The sequence below is a fragment of the Nannospalax galili genome, unplaced genomic scaffold (genome assembly GCF_000622305.1).
Source record: "Nannospalax galili isolate Female #2095 unplaced genomic scaffold, S.galili_v1.0 scaffold11, whole genome shotgun sequence".
NCBI lineage: Eukaryota > Metazoa > Chordata > Mammalia > Rodentia > Spalacidae > Nannospalax > Nannospalax galili.
Genome location: NW_008330735.1, coordinates 6,335,711 through 6,353,096, shown reverse-complemented (window position 1 = coordinate 6,353,096; position 17,386 = coordinate 6,335,711). Strand labels below are relative to the sequence as shown.

The following is a 17,386-nucleotide window of genomic DNA, read 5'->3' as shown; positions in this document are numbered from 1 at the left end:
CTTTTTGGAGATGCCAGGACTGTGGGACGACTACCAAGGACCGCAGTAGGTGTGGAATGGAGCTGCCCTGGGTCTGCGAGATGAGCTGTGTGTGCTGTGGATGGCTGAGTCAGAGAAGTGGAGCTGCCAGTACCCTTTGGAGCCCAGAAGATTGGGAGTGAATCCCAGATGTCCAGCCTTGAGCTACTTTGCTGGACTTTCATTTTGCTTAGGTGTGCCCAATTCTTCCCTTTGAAATAAGACAGTTTTACAGGAGCCCCCAGTTAAGAGACTTTTAAAAGAGACTGTGGACTTTTAAGTGTTTGGATTTTTTTTTTAAGGACTATGGGGTTTTTAAGGTTGTACTGTCTTATGTTGTGATATTAATGTTAATATTGTGTCTTGGGGACAAGAATTGGAAAGTTATGGGTTTTATAGTGATGAGTTTGTGTGTCAAGTTGACAAAGGGTCAATTGTGCTGGATAGCTTTAGTGTCAACTTGACACACCTGGGTTGAGGGAGCCTCAATTGTGGAATTTCCTCCATTGGACTGGCCTATGGCCATGTCTGTGGGGGTATTTTCTTGATTGTTGAGTGATGTAGGAGGGCCCATCCCACTGTGGGTAATGCCACCCCTGGGCAGGTGGGCCTGTGTTGGATAAGAGGTCAAGTTAAGGAGGGGCCAGGAGAGCAAGCCAGTAAGCAGTGTTCCTCCACAGCCTGTGCTCTAGCTCCTGCCTCCACGTTCCTGCCCTGAGTTCCTACCTTGGGCACCCTGATGAACTGTGACCCGAGTGATGTAAGATAAATAAACCCTTTCCTCTCCAAGTTGGTAGTGGTCAGAGTGTTTTGTCACAGCAATGAAGAACAAACTAGCACAGGTACTAATCACAAACATTTCAAAACCATGATCCTAGAGCCTTGCTAAACCCAACCCTCTAACTTTGTTGTTTGTTTCGTTTGGGGTTTTTTGGGGGACAGGGTTTCACTATGTAGCACTGACTGGCCTAGAACTCCCTTATGTAGACCAGGCTAGCCTCAAATGTACAAAAATTTGCCTGCCTCTGCCTCCTGAGTGCTGGGATTAAAGATGTGAGCTATCATGCCCAGCTCCCTTTAACTTAAAAAAAATTGTATTACTTTTTAAATTTTTTTAAAAAGATTTTTTTTCTGTGTGAATCATTGTGAATGCCTGCATGTATGTATGTAAGTGTACCTGTACATGCCTGGTACCCATGGAGGTTAGAAGAGAGCTTCAGAACCTCTAGAATTGGAGTTACAGGTAATCACGAGCCATCTTGTGGGTGCTGATAACTAAACTTGGACCTCTGCAAGAGCAGCAAATGCATTTAACCACTGAGTCATCTCTCCCCGTGTTATCTTTAATTATGTGCATGTGTGTGGGTATTTGCATGTGAGTGCAGGTGCCCTTGGATGCCAGAGGTGTCAGATTCCCTGGAGCTGGAGTTATAGGTGGTTATAAACTGCCTTACTTGAGTACTGTGTACCAAACTTGAGTCCTCTACAAAAGCAGTATGTCCTTTTAACCACTCCAGCCCCAGTTCCCTCAAATTTTGACCCTACATCCATGAATAAACTCCACTGTAGTCTTTACCAGGTAGGCAAAGTCTTTTCTTAGCTCCTGAACAGTGGTCTTACACTGGGAGGCTCTGCTCTAATCTACTCTCTGCCACCCCCTTCTCCCATTGGAGAACTAAAGGTCATCACTCCAGGGGCCCCATCACTCACGGCAGATGCATATCCGTTAGCAGAATCTTTACAATCATCTTGAGTTTCTCAGCAAAGTCAGCATGGTCAGAAATTCTAGGGGCTGCTGTGCTGAATGTGACCAGCAGCACGGCTCCCAGGATGGTCAGCTGCTCCAGCTGGAGCTGGAGCTCTTGGAAACGAGACTGGTCCATCAAAACTGTCTGTAATGAACAGTCACTGATGAGCAGAGACCCAGGTGGCCAGCAGAGGGCAGTGTGGCCACAGCCTCGGACCTGCTCTGCAGTACCCCCTCAGGAGTTCTTAGATTGCCTTTTTTGGCTACAAGGCAGCCTTGGTGAACTCTCCTTCCAGCTCAGGGCGGGATGCTGCTGGGAAAGGATGTAGCACAGTATGCTACTTAAGAATCAGCTAAGCCTGTACACTGCTTTTGGAAGGATGGCCATTTTCACAATATTAATCCTATCAATGCATGAGCATGTGGGTCTTTCCATTTTCTGGTATCTTCAATTTCTTTCTTGAATGGTTTAAAGTTCTTGTTACACAAGTCTTTCATTTCCTTTGTTACATTTATTCCAAGGTATTTTATGGTTTTTGAGGCCATTGTGAATGAGACTGTTTCCCTGGTTTCTTTCTCAGTGTGTTTGTTGTGTTGATTCTGTATCCTGCAACTCTGCTCAATGTGTTTATCAGCTCTGGGATTTTTCTGGTAGAGTCTTTTGGATCTTTTCTGTATAGAATCGTACCAACTGCAAATAGGGATTCTTTGACTTTTCTTTCCAATTTTTTTTTTTTAAGTCTTTTTGAGACAGGGTCTCTCTGTAGCCCCAGCTGTCCTGGAACTCACTATGTAGACCAGGCTGGCCTTGAATTCACAGAGATCTGCCTCCCAAGTGCTGGGACTACAGGCATGCGCCATCACACCCGGCCTTTCTTTCCAATTTATATCCACTTTATCATCTTCGTTTGTCTTATTGCTCTAGTGAAGACTTCAAGTACTGTATTAAACAGGAATAGAAAGAATGGACATCCTTGTCTGGCTCCTGATTTTAGTGGAAATGCTTTGAGTTTTTCTCCATTTAGTATGATGTTGGCTGTGGGCTTGCTGTATATTGACTTTATTATGTTGAGATGTATCCCCTGTGTTTCTAGGTTCTCTGTGACTTTTATCATGAATGGATGTTAGATTTTTTTAATGTATTATTTTTATTTTATGTGTATGAGCATATTGCGTGAATGTATGTAAGTACACCCATGTTGTGCAATGCCCACAGAGATAAGAGAGCATCTAATTCCCTTGGAACTGGAGTTATGGATGGTTGTTAATTGCCATGTGGATGCTGGGAATCAAACCTCGGTCCTCTGCAAGAGCAGCCACTGCTCTTAACCACTGTGCTGGATTGAATTATGGATTTATGTATGTTGAACCTTCCTGTATCTCTGGAATGAAGCCTACTTGATTGTGCTGGATAATCTTTTTGATATGCTCTTATATTCGATTTGCAAGTATTTTATTGAGAATTTTTTCATCTTTGTTCATATGTTTTTTTTTTTTTTTGGAGGGGGTGGGTCTTTGCCAAAAGCAATCTGCAGATTCAACACAATTTCATTAAAGTTCCAACACAATTCTTCAAAGAAATTGAAAAAATAATCTTAAATTTCATATGGAATCATAAAAAATCAGAATACCAAAATTATCCTGAACAATAAAAGAACTAGTGGAGGTTGCTCAGGAATTAAGGTCAACAATCAACAAGTGGGATCTCATTAAACTAAAAAGTTTCTGTACAGTGCCAGCTGTGGTAGCACACACCTTTGATCCCAGCACTTGGGAGGTAGAGGCAAGCGAATCTCTATGAGTTCAAGGCCATTCTGGTCTACCTAGTGAGTTCCAGGCCAGCTGGGGCTTTAATATTAAAAAAAAAAAAAAAAAGAGCTTCTGTACAGCAAAAGAAACAATTAAGAAAATGAAGAGAAATCCCAAAGAGTAGGAAAAAATTTTCACCAGTGACACATCTGACAGAGGTTTATATAAAGGAATATATAAAGAACTCAAAAAACAAAGAATCAAGAAAACAAATGACATAACTAAAAGATGAACTAAAGATCTAAGCAGAGAGTTCTCAAAGGAAGAAATAAAGATGGCTAAGAAACATCTTAAAAAGTGTTCAACATTGTTAGTCATTAGGGAAATTCAAATTAAAACCACCTAAGATTTCACCTTACCCCAGTCAGGCTGGCTAAGATCAAGAGAACAAATGATACCAAACACTGGCAAGGATGTGGAAAAAGGGGAACGCTCATTCATTGCTGGTGGAAATGCAAACTTGTGCAACCCCTATGGAAAGCAGTGTGGAGAATTCTTACAAAACTACAAATGAACCTACCATATGACCCCGTTATACCACTCCTTGGCATAAGGACTCATCCTATTGCAGAAATACTTGTATGACCATGTTTGTTGCTGCTCTTTTCACAATAGCTAAGAGATGAAAGCAACTTAAGTGCCCCTCAAGTGATGAGTGGTTAACAAAAATGTGGTATATTTACACAGTGGAGTTCTATTCAGTAGTAAAGAAAGATGAAATAATGAATGCAGGTGAATGGATGGATCTAGAAACTGTTATACTAAGTGAAGCAACACAGACTCAGAAAAGCAAAAGATGTATGTTCTCCCTCACTTGTAGATCCTCCCACCAAATCCTTATAAACAAGTATCTCAGTCACCACCCATCAATGTAGCTTCTTTTTCAACAGACAGAGATTATTAGAGTTATGCCACTGGTCACACACAGATTCTCTGTGAATTGCCCAAGCCTAAGTAACACATCTAGGATGTAACCACTACACCTAATCCTAAGATTCACGGCATCAGTGAAGATCCCTCATGCCAGAGCCAGGGGCACAAAAGGTCACAAATGGCCAAAATGCAGAGAATAAGAGTTGGCAGAGTATGGATCCTTGGACAAGACTCCTATATTGAGGTCCACCCACCCAGGACTCAGGAACCATTGGGGAAGAGGGGGCAGAAAGATTGTAAGTGCCAAGGAGGAGGTACATGGCCATATGGAAATACTCCTACAGGCGTGGGACCCTTCTCATACAAACTTTGGCAGACAAAAACCCAGGACAAAACTGTGGAAATGAATAGCAAGCCCCAATCCTTTTTTTTTTTTTAATTTTTTTTTTTTGTGTGTGTGTTCAAGTGTATTGTCTGCATGTATGTGAGTGTCTCATGTTGTGCAATGCTGCAGAGGTCAGAAGAGGGTGTCGGATTCCCCTGGAACCAGAATCAAGGACACTACTTAACTGCCATGTGGGTACTGGGAATCGAACCCGGGTCCACTGCAAGAGCAGTCAGTACTCTTAACAGCTGAGCCATTTCTCTAGCCCCGCAAGCCCCAATCTTAGTTGAAGAATTATTGGCAGCTGATTTCTGCTGCGTGAGGAAGAGCTGATCTTCTTAAAGGGAGAGACTCTAGATAGGCTGACTAAACCCCAATGGATGAACTTGCACTGAGGGACATCTTGGGACACTAACTTTACATATTAGGCCTTAATACAAATGACAGAATGTTTAAACTCCAGTGCGTGTGTGTGTGGGGGGCTATGGGATGGTGCCAAAGGGGAATGGGAAAGGGGGTATTGTGGTGGTTTGAATGAAAATGTTCCCTATAGGCTCCAAGTGTTTGGACATTTTTGTCCCCAGATGATGGCAGTTTTGGGAGGTTTTAGAAGGTGTGGCTATCCTTCAGGAAGCATGTCACTGGGGGTGGGCTTACAGAGTTCTTAAGCCTTGCCAGATCGCCAGTTTCTCTCTTGCTTCCTGTGCCTGTGTGATGATGTGAGAGCTTAGATTCTGCTCCTCCTCCAGCCACCTCTGCCACCATGCCTCCCTGCCATGATGAACTGTAATTCCCCTGGAACTGTAAGCTCAAACTCTTCCTTCTATAAGTTGCTCAGGTCAGTGTTTCTATCACAGTAACAGAAAAGTGACTAATACAGTAATTGGTACCAGAGAGTGGGCTGTTGGCAGTGTAGAACTTGACCATGTGGGGTTTTGGAAGAATGTGGAAGACTTTGGAAGTTAGGGCTAGAAAAGCATATGATTGCTGTAAGCAGAACTTAACAGGCCAGTCTAGTAGATGCCTGGAAGAAAGTAGTGCTGAGAATAATGTAGTTCCAGAGGGAAATAAAGACTTAAGCAGCAATTGGGATATTTTGGCAAAGAGTCTGGCTGGAGTCTGCCCTCATGAGGCTAAGGTGCATGAGGCTAAGGTGAAAAGCAATGGACTAATTTCTCTGGCAGAAGAAATTGCAAGACAGCCTAATGTAGAAATGGTGGCATGGATATTAATGGTGAATATTATGCAGATCTACAGTGAAAAAGCACAAATGGGGCAGAAAGAAATACGGTTTGGATTGAAAAAGAGCACTAGGAAGATAAATGTTGGAGCCCTGGCATGTGCTGGAGAGGATCCCATTGATAAGGAGATTAAAATGATTGAGGGGCCTAGAGATTCAAATTTAAACAATGGAGAGAGTGCCTCCAGGGCAAGACCATACCCAGTTAAGCCCCCAACTTGTGGAAAGGAAAATCCTGGGGGGGGAGGACATAGAAGAGAAAAGCGTCTAAGCTTCTAAAATGGATAAAGCAGGCTGGAGTCCATGCCAAACTTGCAGTCAAACTTGGCAGTGTTGTTCACCCAGTGCTGTAAACTCTAGTTCCAGGGGATCCAACACTCTCTTATGACCTTGCACAACACAGGTACACTTACACACATGCAAGTAATGCACTCATACACATAAAATAAAAATATTTTTTTTAAAAAAGAAAAATGATGGGGCTGGAGAGATGGCTCAGCAGTTAAGAGCACTGACTGCTCTTGCAGAGGACCAAGGTTCGATTCCCAGCACCCACATGGCAGCTACGAACCGTCCTTAACTCCAGTTCCAGGGGAATCTGAAGCTCTCTTCCTACTTCCGCGGCATTGCACGACAAGGGTGCACTCACATACATGCAGGCAATACACTCATGCATATAAAATAAAAATAATAAAAAATATTTTTTTAAAAAAAGAACAATGAAATTATTAAATTTGCAGCTAAATGGATAGAACTGGAAACAAGCATCCTGAGTGAGGTGACTGAGACTCAGAAAGACAAAGATCACATGTTCTCTCTCATAAGTTGGATGCTACCTTTGAATCTTTAGATATGTGTGTTTAGAATGGAAAATTCATAGAGGTCAGGAAACTAGAAAGGGACACAGGGATGGGAGCTTAATGGGAGAAGAGATAGAATGCAGTGATAGGGAATAATGGGATAAGAAGGGTTAAGTGGGCAAGGAAATAGGAAGGCAGGGAAGAGGAGGGTCTCTCAAAAAGACACCCCCCCCCCGAAAAAAGGAAATGACGAATGGAGCAGAATCCACAGGGCCACCTGAAAGCTGGACTGCCATGGTTGCCTCTCACATGACAATTTTTTTTGTTTGGTTTTTTGGTCTTATTTTTTTAGAGTGCTGGGATTAAAGGCGTGCACAACCACGCCCAGTTCACATGATAAATTTATAAGAAGCTGAAATACTTCAAATCAAGACATTGGCAATTTAGGGTCAAGTCCTGCAGAGTGGCCCATATTGTAATCCTGGCTCTTGGGAGGCTGATGTAGGAAGATCAATAAAAGTTTCAGGCTTTTATTGTTTAAAGTTTAAAGACTATAGTGTCTTTAAAAAACTACAATTTAGAGTCAGAGTCTGTTCTAATTTTCTTTCAATTGCTTTGACAAAACACTATGAACAATACCAACTTGGGGAGGAAAGGATTTATTTGGTTTACATCTCCCAGGTCACAGTTCATCAGGGAGCCCAAGGTAGGAACTCAGGGCAGGAACCTGGAGGCAGGAGCTGGAGCACAGGCCATGGAGGAATGTCTGCTTACTGGCTTACTCCCCTGGCCCCTGCTCAACTTTTTTTTTTTTTTTTTCCTCTCTTTGAGACAGGGTCTCCTTATAGCCCCAGCTGGCCTGGCACCTGCTATGTAGACCAGGCTGGCCTTGAACTCAGAAATCCACCTGCCCTGCCTCCTGAGTGCTGGGATTAAAGGTGTGCACCACCATGCCAGGCCTGCTTTCTTATATAATAGAGGCCCACCTGCCCAGGAGTGGCACCACCCACAGCTGGCTGGGCCCTCCCACATGGCTCAAGAATCAAGAATCAAGAAAACACAGACATGGCCACAGGCCAGTCCAAAAAAGAAAATTCCCCAGTTGAGGCTCCCTCTACCCAGGTGTGTCAAGTTGGCAACTAAAGCTGTGCAGCACAGAGTCCAAACATCTTAGGAGGTAAAACTGTCTCTGAAGACTGAATCCTATCATTAAACAGCCTTGCTGGAGTAGACTTCCCAACAGTCTCTTTTTCGGGTCCCCTTTATACATGGCTGCAACTTCATTTTAGTTTGGCACTCTGACCTCTCAACAGTGTGTACTGGACTTCAGGATGCAAAAGACTTCCAAAGATGAATTCTAGGAACAGACATGTAGTCCCAGTGAAAACCACAATCTTCCCTGTAGTCATTTTTTAAAGAGAAACGTCAGGTCTCCTCCAGAAGGTCTTACATAACTACTCAGAGAGGAACACTTTCCAACAAGTCAACACCATCTTCAGATCCCCCTTTAATACAGAGAACTCAGAGCAAGAAGGGAAGCTTACAACTTTTTGAAAGAAAAAATAAAGAACATACGAGAAAGACATTTAGAGGAGCAGCAGGAACTGAGGCTAGAAACAAGAACAAATGCCCTCAAAGAAGACAAGGGCACACACCAAATGAGCTACTGCCAGACTCCCCCAAAGGTCATTCTGCTACAGCTAGAAACACTTGAACATGAAGAAAACACTCCTCAGCTTGGAAGGGGAAGGAGTGTTTGCAGAAGGAGTGTTTGTAGAACGGCTGTGAAACAATACAAGTGGCTTTGATCAAGATAAACAAAAACAGGATAAAAAACTGGAAGTACTGCACACAGCTGGTAGGGCTGTCAAACAACACAGCTGCTGAAGAAGCGTTCAGCAGTCTCTCGAAATGTTAAGCTTGGAGTCACCAGCAACTGTAATTCCAGATATACAACCAAGAGAATTGAAACCTCATGTCCACACAGAATGCTGTACAGACATTCATGAGAGCATAATTCATGATAGCTAAAGTGGCAACAATAAAATTATGAAAGAGAATAAATGAAATATGCGATGTGGACACAACAGGATACAATATTCAATCTGAAACCAGAAAGAAATGCTGACACGTACTACATGAAGCCTTGAAGACATCATGATAAGTCAGACACAAGAGGATAAATGGTATGATTCCATGCATATAAAGTTCTGGCCTCCATAGGCATTGCATGCACGGTGCACTTATATACATGCAGGTAAAATTCTTATACACTAACAAATTTTTTTTTAATATGTAAAGCATGAAGCCAAAGGAGGTTATTGGGAAGAGAAAAGGGAGAAGCAGGAAGAAGAGTGAGAGACAGGGCAGTAATGGGGGGGTGTAAATATGAGCAAAGTACAATTGATATATATGAAAATGTCAGAATGAAACCCATTGTTTCATACACTGAAAATTTTATTAAGAATTAACTGCAATTTTTTTCAAAAGATGTAGCCGGGCGTGGTGGTACAGCCTTTAATCCCAGCACTCAGGAGGCAGAGGCAGGAGGATCTCTGTGAGTTTGAGGCCAGCCTGGTCTTCATGGTGAATCCAGGACAGCTGGGGCTACAGGGAGACCCTGTCTTAAAAAGACCAAAAAAAAAAAAGGACCTTTTGGTATGTTAATTCTATCAGAATAACATGATTCTTTTTTAAAAAGCTGGGAGTATGAGATAAAGTACGCAGGATTAGACTACCTAGCAGCACCTACCTCAGGGAAAGGTCTCTGGAAGTGATCCCATTTCAAAAGCTTCAGGTATGCATAATTCTGAATGGCAACAGGGTTTAGCATGGGAGCATCCCCAGAGCCAGAAGCCCCTCCCCCAGCTGGCAAGACTTTGTACTTTTGAGTCGTAAGTTCATCTGAGGCCTCTTCCAGCCACTGGGTGACAAAGTCCAGGGAGTCTGTGGAAACAAGGTTGCAAACATTACCTTGACTCTTGCAGGGATGTTTCTTGGAACTACCTTAGGGAAGATTATTCAGATATTGAAATACAGCATAGAGAATGAACTTTGGAATCCACAGAACTCAATCCAAATCACAGTATTGCTCATCCCTAGCTGCATGACCCCAGGCAAGCCATAATCTATCTAAATATCAAATTCCTCTGATAAAGAAAAGGGCAACACCTGATTTGCTTCCTAGACTGACAGCACCTAGCCAGGCTTTGCTGCTCTCCTTCTGACTCTCCTCTCCTGACCACTGCATATGCAGCTGGAAGTCCTGATGACTGCAGTTCTGTGAGATGACAAAAATTCTGGCCCACAGACAGGTGGTCAAGACAGCAGCCAGAGTCTCCTTACACCTTCCACTCTGAGACCAGCTCTTTTCTTGTCTAGGTCTTTCTTTTTTTGGGGGGGGTCTCTTTGAGACAAGGTCTTCCTGTAGCTCCAGCTAGCCTGGAACTCACTATGTAGACCAGGCTGGCCTTGAACGCAGAGATCCACCTGCCTCTGTGGCCTGAGTGTTAGAATTAAAGGTGTGCATCACCATGCCTGAATCTTTTTAAATTTATTTTTATGTGTATGCGTGTATTGCCTGTATGTGTGTAAGTGCACCCATTGTTGGGGAACCCTGCTGCTAAGGTTGTAGTCCTCCATGTCCAGATAGCTCTAAGGGGCTCCCTTTCTCAGCGGGGCCTCCTGCTCTCTGCCTGACTTACCTGGAAAGTGCCACCAAGCACGGATGCCTAACCTAATTTGGAACATGACCTTTGGCATAGTTACCTTCAATAAAACCCCCAGGTTTTTTTTATATGATAATTAGGCATTGCCCTATAGTGGGATAGGAGCCTACGGCCACATGCAAATAAAGCATACTATAAGCACCTATCAGCTGAAGCTTTGGCTGCTGCCTCCACACTATTTTCCCTAAGCCCCACTGAATAAATGGAGCTGTAGCACTGAATCTGGAGCTGAATCACTGAATCTGCCTCCCTGGAAGGGCTTTCTTCCGTCAGTGCTCACTGGCCATCCTGACCCTGTTTGTCGCTTCTGCTCCCTTTGTTCTCATCAATCGGTGGCCAACAACCCACGAGGGGAGGGAGAGACCCCACACACCCATGTTGTGCAGTGCCCAAGGAAGACAGAAGAGGGTGTCAGATCCCCTGGAACTGGAGTTACAGATGGTTGTTAGCCACCATGTGGGTGCTGGGATTTGAACCTGGGTCTTCTGCAAGAACAGTCAGTGCTCTTAAATGCTGAGCCATCTCTTCAGCCTCCCTTGTCTAGGTCTTACACATCCATTGGGATTACACATGGCTGTGTTTGGTGTATAATACATTGTACTGGGAGTACTGTCAGTGGGGCTCAGGTAGCTTTCAAGGGCCATCATGCTCCCCCTGCTTTCTAAGCTGATAATGCAGCAGGTACCCTAAAAGAACAAGAGGATGTTGTCCACATTCTAAACAAAAAAATGTATCTTGGTCTTGGAAGTGTTGCAGCTCTGATGGAGGCCTACCTTCTTCAAAAAAAAGGCAGGCAGCTGGTGTCACAGCTGCTGTCAGTTCTTCCCTAATGCGAGAGGATGAACCTCTGTTCTCTGCACAAAGGTCTCCATGTGGTCCTAACTGCTGGGTCATCTGGCCTCACTCTGCCTTTAACCTTCTGAAGGCAGCTTTTCTCTGGCCCTTGAACTCTTTGAAAACCTTGAAATGGTGGACAAGTGCTTGATGACCAGGGACTATAGCTAGGCTCCTACTTCAGCAGTGAGCCCTTCACTGCACCTGAGCTCCTGGTATTTTACTGTTCCACTAAAGCTCTTTAGCCTATAAAACCATGCCCTTGGGTGCCTCCTGAGGGGTACTGTAATACCAGTTAGAGTCTGAGTCATGTGCCAGCCAATCTTCTGCAATTACTTCTACTGGCCTCTTCCCACACTCCTCGTGGCCCCAAGCACCCCTCGTGAGGCTGCAGGATTCAACTTTGGGGGCATTGAATTAACTAATCTAGTCAGGCAACATGGTCTATCCAGACACTGCCATTTTCACCTCTTCATAAAGCCACAGCAAAGCTGGAGGCCAAATGAAATTCATCAAACACATCTGAAAGCACCCTGAAATACAACAGCTTTAGATTCTTAGCAGTTTTTTTTACCTACAGTCATGTCAGAGGTTCATAAAAATACCATTTTCTTTCCAGCACTTGGGAGGGAAAGGAAGGAAGACTGCCACAAGTTTAAGTTTTGTTTTGTTTTTTGTCTTTTTTGAGACAGGGTCTCCCTGTAGCCCCAGCTGGCCTGGAACTCTCTGTGTAGACCAGGCTGGACTCAGACTGACAGAGATTCACCTGCCTCTGCCTCCCAAGTGCTGGGATCAAAGGCATATGCCACCATGCCCGACTGTCAACTCGTTTTATACATTGACTACAGGCCAGCCAAGGATACATAGCAAAACTTTGTCTCAAAAATAAAAAATAAAAACAAAAACTGACTTTTCCTGGTTGTGAAAACAGACTTCTGCATACAGAACAAAAGAAACATTTTCTGCTATACCCCATAAGGAGGAAAATTGATTAGTAAGAGGTTTGTCATGATTTTTTTTGTTTTGCTTTTCTGGCGTTTTTTGAGACTGGGTTTCCCTATAGCCCCAGCTGGCCTGGAATTTTCTATATAGACCAGGCTGGCCTTGAACTCACAGAGATCCGCCCGCCTCTGCCTCCCAAGTGCTGGGATTAAAGGCCTGTTCCATCACACCCAGTATGATTTGTCATGATTTTAAGGTCAAGACCCAAAATATAATTTATCTCAAATTGGTGTTTTCTTTGGGGGGGGGGACATTTAATGTAGTAAACTTAATTCTTTTTCATTCATACTCTCATATCCTACCCATAGCTCTTGCTTTTCAATTGAGCTTTATTTTCTGTTTTTAAAATATATTTTATTTTTATTTTATGTGTATGAGAGTACTGTCTGATGTATGCAAGTGTACCCATGTTGTGCAATGCCTGCGGAGGTCAGAAGAGGGCATTAGATTCCCCTGGAATTGGAGTTACAGTTTTTTAGCCATCATGTGGGTGCTGAGAACTGAACCTGGGTCCTCTGCAAGAGCACCTAGTGTTTTTAACCACAGAGCCATCTCTCCAGCCCCTGAGTTTTATTTTCAATGCTCAGAACCTCCAGATGTAGTCCTAGCATCTCATGCTTTTCCTTCTTCAAATTATACCACCCTCACACATGATTTTAGTTTTGAAGATAGTATCATTATGCAACATACTATAGCAACTAAAATGAAAAACAAAATAAAAATACCAATGATGAAAAAGCACCAGAAAGCACCAAATTAAACTTACTTGGCTGTTTCTCCAAAACCTCTTGAAACTTCTTCCTCTCATATTCAACTGACTGCTGCATGAGATGTGGCCTAATGCTAGTGACAGCAAAGTTTGCCATGTCTACTTTCATTAAGTCCAACACAGAAAAGATTGCCCTAAAAAAAGGAAGAGCTTTAGAACCAGGCAGAGGTGAAGTAAACACAGTTTAAAGGAAAAGAGATAAGGATTCATCTCAAAAAGGGCAACAAGAGAAGTTTGGAAAATTATGAGAAAAGTAAATTAAAAACAAATTTAGGTACTGGAAAGATGGCTCAGTGGTTAAGAGCTCATACTGCTCTTACAGAGAACCCAAGTTCAGTTCCTAGCACCCGTATCAAATGGCTCAGCACTGCCTCTAACTCCAGCTCCAGGAGATCAGATAACACCTGTGGCCTCTGGGGGGGCACCTGTACTCACCTACACACACCCACACCCACACCCACACCCACACCCACAAACTTAAAAATAAAACAAAGAAAAAAATTGGGAAACAATGGCTTGAAATATTACAAAATTTTAAGCTTTTTTTTTTGTTCTCTCATCCTTACCTCTTGCCCCTGAGGCTGGACACTGCCTCTCCTGCCCAGAACTTGGTCTTTGATTCTAGGTAGCCCTCATGGCAGCCAACTAAGAACTGCTGAGTGCCTACATGCAGGGGGTAGTTAAGAACCCAAGGTTCAGGTGTAGATGTGGCCCTACACAAAAGTAGGAATAGGATAAAATATCCTCCTAGGTCCAGGTCTGAAGGTCCTTTAGAATGTACTGCATTCTAGACAGCGTTCATGTGTGGGAAAAGATGCAGTCTGAGGAGTAACCCTTCTCTACATTCTGAGCCTCCCCTCCCCTTACTATCCATCTCCAAATCCATCAGCAGCCCACTTCTCCTGGGAGGCATACTGTTCCTACTAGAAAGCACTCCCAACAGTTCTCTAAATCTACCTACAGGAAACCAGAGGCATCAGAAACTGCCCACAAGATAGCCTGTTGACTGGGAGTAGCCCCAAACACTGCTTACATAGTCCTTCCAAAAACTCAGATCTCTGGGGCTGGAGAAATGGCTCAGCAATTAAGAGCACTGACTGCTCTTAGAGAGTATCAGGGTTCAAGTCCCAGTACCCACGTAGCGGCTAATAACTGTCTATAACTCCAATTACAGAGGATCTGATGCCCTCTTCTGATCTCCTCGGGCACTGTATGACACGGTGCACTTACATACATGCAGGCAATACATTCATACGCATAAAGTAAAAATAATAAATATTGGGGCTGGAGAGATGGTTCAGTGTTTAAGAGCACTGACTGCTCTTGCAGAGGACCAGGGTTCGATTTCAAGCACCCACATGGCAGCTAACAACCATCTGTAACTCCAGTTCCAGGGGATCCACTGCCTTCTTCTGATCTCCAGATTTTAGTGCTGAAGAGATAGTGCAGAGGGTTAAAGAGTGTTTGCTGCTCTCTCAGAGGCCCCCAGTTTGGTTCCCAGCACCCACATCAGGCAACTACCTGTAACTCCAGCTCCAGGGTATACCTCTGGCCTCCTGGGGCATCTGCATTCACATGAACATACACCCGCACAGACATAGACACAGGTACACATGGTTAAAAATAATAAAATAAGCTGGACGTGGTAGCATACGCCTTTAATCTCAGCACCTGGGAGACAGAGGCAGGTAGATCTTTGTGAGTTCCAGGCCAGCTGGGACTACGGGGAGACCCTGTCTCAAAAAGACAAAAAATAAATTAATAACAATAATAATAAAACAGCCAAGTGTGGTGGTGCATGCCATTAAACCCAGCACTAGGGAAGCAGAGGCAAGTTGATCTCTGTGGGATCAAGGCCAGCCTGGTCTACAATAGTGAGTTCCAGGCCAACTGGGACTACAGGAAGACCCTGTCTCAAGAAATAAAATAAAATAAAAAATATTTTAAAATAAATGGAAATGGAAAAAACACCTGGATCTCCAAATTTTTTCAAAATATTTTATTTATTATTTTTTATTTTATGTGTATGAGTGTATTGCCTGCATGTAGCTAAGTGCACCCATGTCATGCAATGTCCATTTTTAATTGAATTTTTGGGAGTTTTATATATTTTATTAATTTATATTCCCTCCCGTATCTGTACCTTTCTAACCCCACACCAAATTTTTGTACTCTAATATATATGTCTGGAGAGATGGCTCAGCAGTTAAGAACATTGGTTGTTCTTGTAGAAGACCCCGCATTGCAGCTAACAACTGTCCATAACTCCAGTCCCAGAGGATCCGACAGCCTCTCAGCCTCTTCTGACCTCCACGGGCATTGCACGACACGGGTGTACTTATCTACATGCAGGCAATACACGCATACACATAAAATAAAAAAGATAATAAGTAAAAAATATCTGAGGATCAGTTAATATATATGCCTACAGAGACAGGTTTGTGTACTCAAATGCCCTTCAGTGTGGGTTCATCCATTGGAGTCTGGTCAACCTACTAAGAATTTCACTCTTAAATGTAACTGAATTTCCCCTTCTCAGCAATCATCAGTTGCCAATAGTTCCTCAGGTAGGGTTAGAGTTTCTGAGCCACTTTCCCATGTCTATGCTGGCATTTTGTCTGTCTTGAGCTTATGTGGGATCCAAATTTTCTTTGTCTTTTTTGACAGGGTCTCCCTGTAGCCCCAGCTGGCCTGGTACTCACTATGTAGACTAGGGCTTGAACTCAAGAGATTTACCTGCCTCTCCCTCCAGAATGCTGAGATTAAAGGTGTATGCCACCATGCTTGGCCCAAATTTTCTTAATCAAAAACTTGGACAACCTGAGTCATCAAAGCCACTGGATTAGTTAGCTGGAACTAAGAAGTACTGCTAGCTCCCTTGTTTATTTATTTGTTCATCTATCCATCCATCCATCCATCCATCCATCCATCCATCCATCCATCCATCCATCCATCCATCCATCCAATCATTCATTTTTCAGGGTCTCACCATGTACCTCAAACTGGTTTTGAGTTCGAGGTCCTATTGCTGGAAAAAGAGTGACTGTAAGTGTTTAAATGCCTGAGCCCTTGACTTTGGGAAGTTGAAATCTGAAAACAGGTTTTCATTTTGGTGCACTGTGATGGACACATTTCTATTTCCATACCTGAAAAGGGGCACTATTTCCTTAATGTACTTTAGTTTCTTAAGTTCCTCATCTCGAGCAGGTGCACACAATGTCCCCATCATGCCAATAATGAATTCTGCCAGCTTGGAAATGTCTAGGGCTCCATTCTCTGCTTCCTGTTTTATCAGGTCCAGATCCAAGACTTCTGTTATCTGGTTTCTTAGTCTAGTGTGTCCAGGCAGCAGGAAAGATAACAGCGTCTACAAGAGAGCACAGCTAAGTTTAATCGAAGTCTTAGCCAGACATCATTTTTATTTTACACAAAAGAATTTATAATTATCCAAAATAAAGGTTTACCAACTGCTACTATAATGCTACATATATACTTAGCCTCTTATTCAACAGATCTACAGAAAACATACTCACAAGTCATTTAGAATAGCTATGTAAGCTTCATTTATGCTCTAGGAATTTCCTGGACATGCACAAAAATATTGGAATTTTGTTTGTTGTTTGGTGGGTTTGTGTTTGTTTTTCTGAGGCAGGGTCTTGCTTCAGAAAGAAGCAAGTCTGCCCAGTCTGGCTTCAAACTAGACATCCCACGTGCTGGGATTATTGGTATGTATTACCATGTTTGGCTAAAAATGGTTAAGGATAGGAAAAGGAAAACACATTTACCATGAAAGTCTGCGAGGTAGCCACTGATTCCAATTTTTCATAGATACAATTCTTCAATATGATTGTTTTTAAAAATATTTTTGTGTGTGTGGAATTAAATATATATATATATTTTTTTTTGGTCTTTTTGAGACAGAGTCTCCCTGTAGCTCCAGCTGTGTCCTGGAACTCACTATGTACACCAGGCTGGCCTTGAACTCATAGAGATCCGCCTGCCTCTGCCTCCCAAGTGCTGGGATTAAAGGTGTACGCCACCACACCTGGCTAAATATTTCTTTTTTAAAAATTTATTTAATAACCACATAATTAGTAGAAGAATTTCATTACAATAGCATTGACATAGTAACAGTTTCCAGAGCAAGGATGCATCTCTTTCAAAATTGGCTACACATTTTT

At 43.0% G+C, this 17,386-nt stretch overlaps 1 protein-coding gene across 5 annotated transcripts in view; it reads right to left on the bottom strand.

Annotated features, from left to right (window-relative positions):
• Tcp11l1 (t-complex 11 like 1) overlaps positions 1 to 17,386 on the bottom strand; it is a 90,179-nt gene that overhangs the window by 46,665 nt on the left and 26,128 nt on the right. For all 5 annotated transcript variants that reach the window (XM_017802883.2, XM_017802880.2, XM_017802888.2 and 2 more), the window contains 4 exons: positions 16,352 to 16,572; positions 13,203 to 13,339; positions 9,625 to 9,818; positions 1,729 to 1,910 (listed from right to left, as the gene is read on the bottom strand). In XM_017802883.2, coding sequence (XP_017658372.1) covers positions 1,729 to 1,910; positions 9,625 to 9,818; positions 13,203 to 13,339; positions 16,352 to 16,572 — 734 coding nt within the window. The remainder of the gene's footprint in view (positions 1 to 1,728; positions 1,911 to 9,624; positions 9,819 to 13,202; positions 13,340 to 16,351; positions 16,573 to 17,386) is intronic.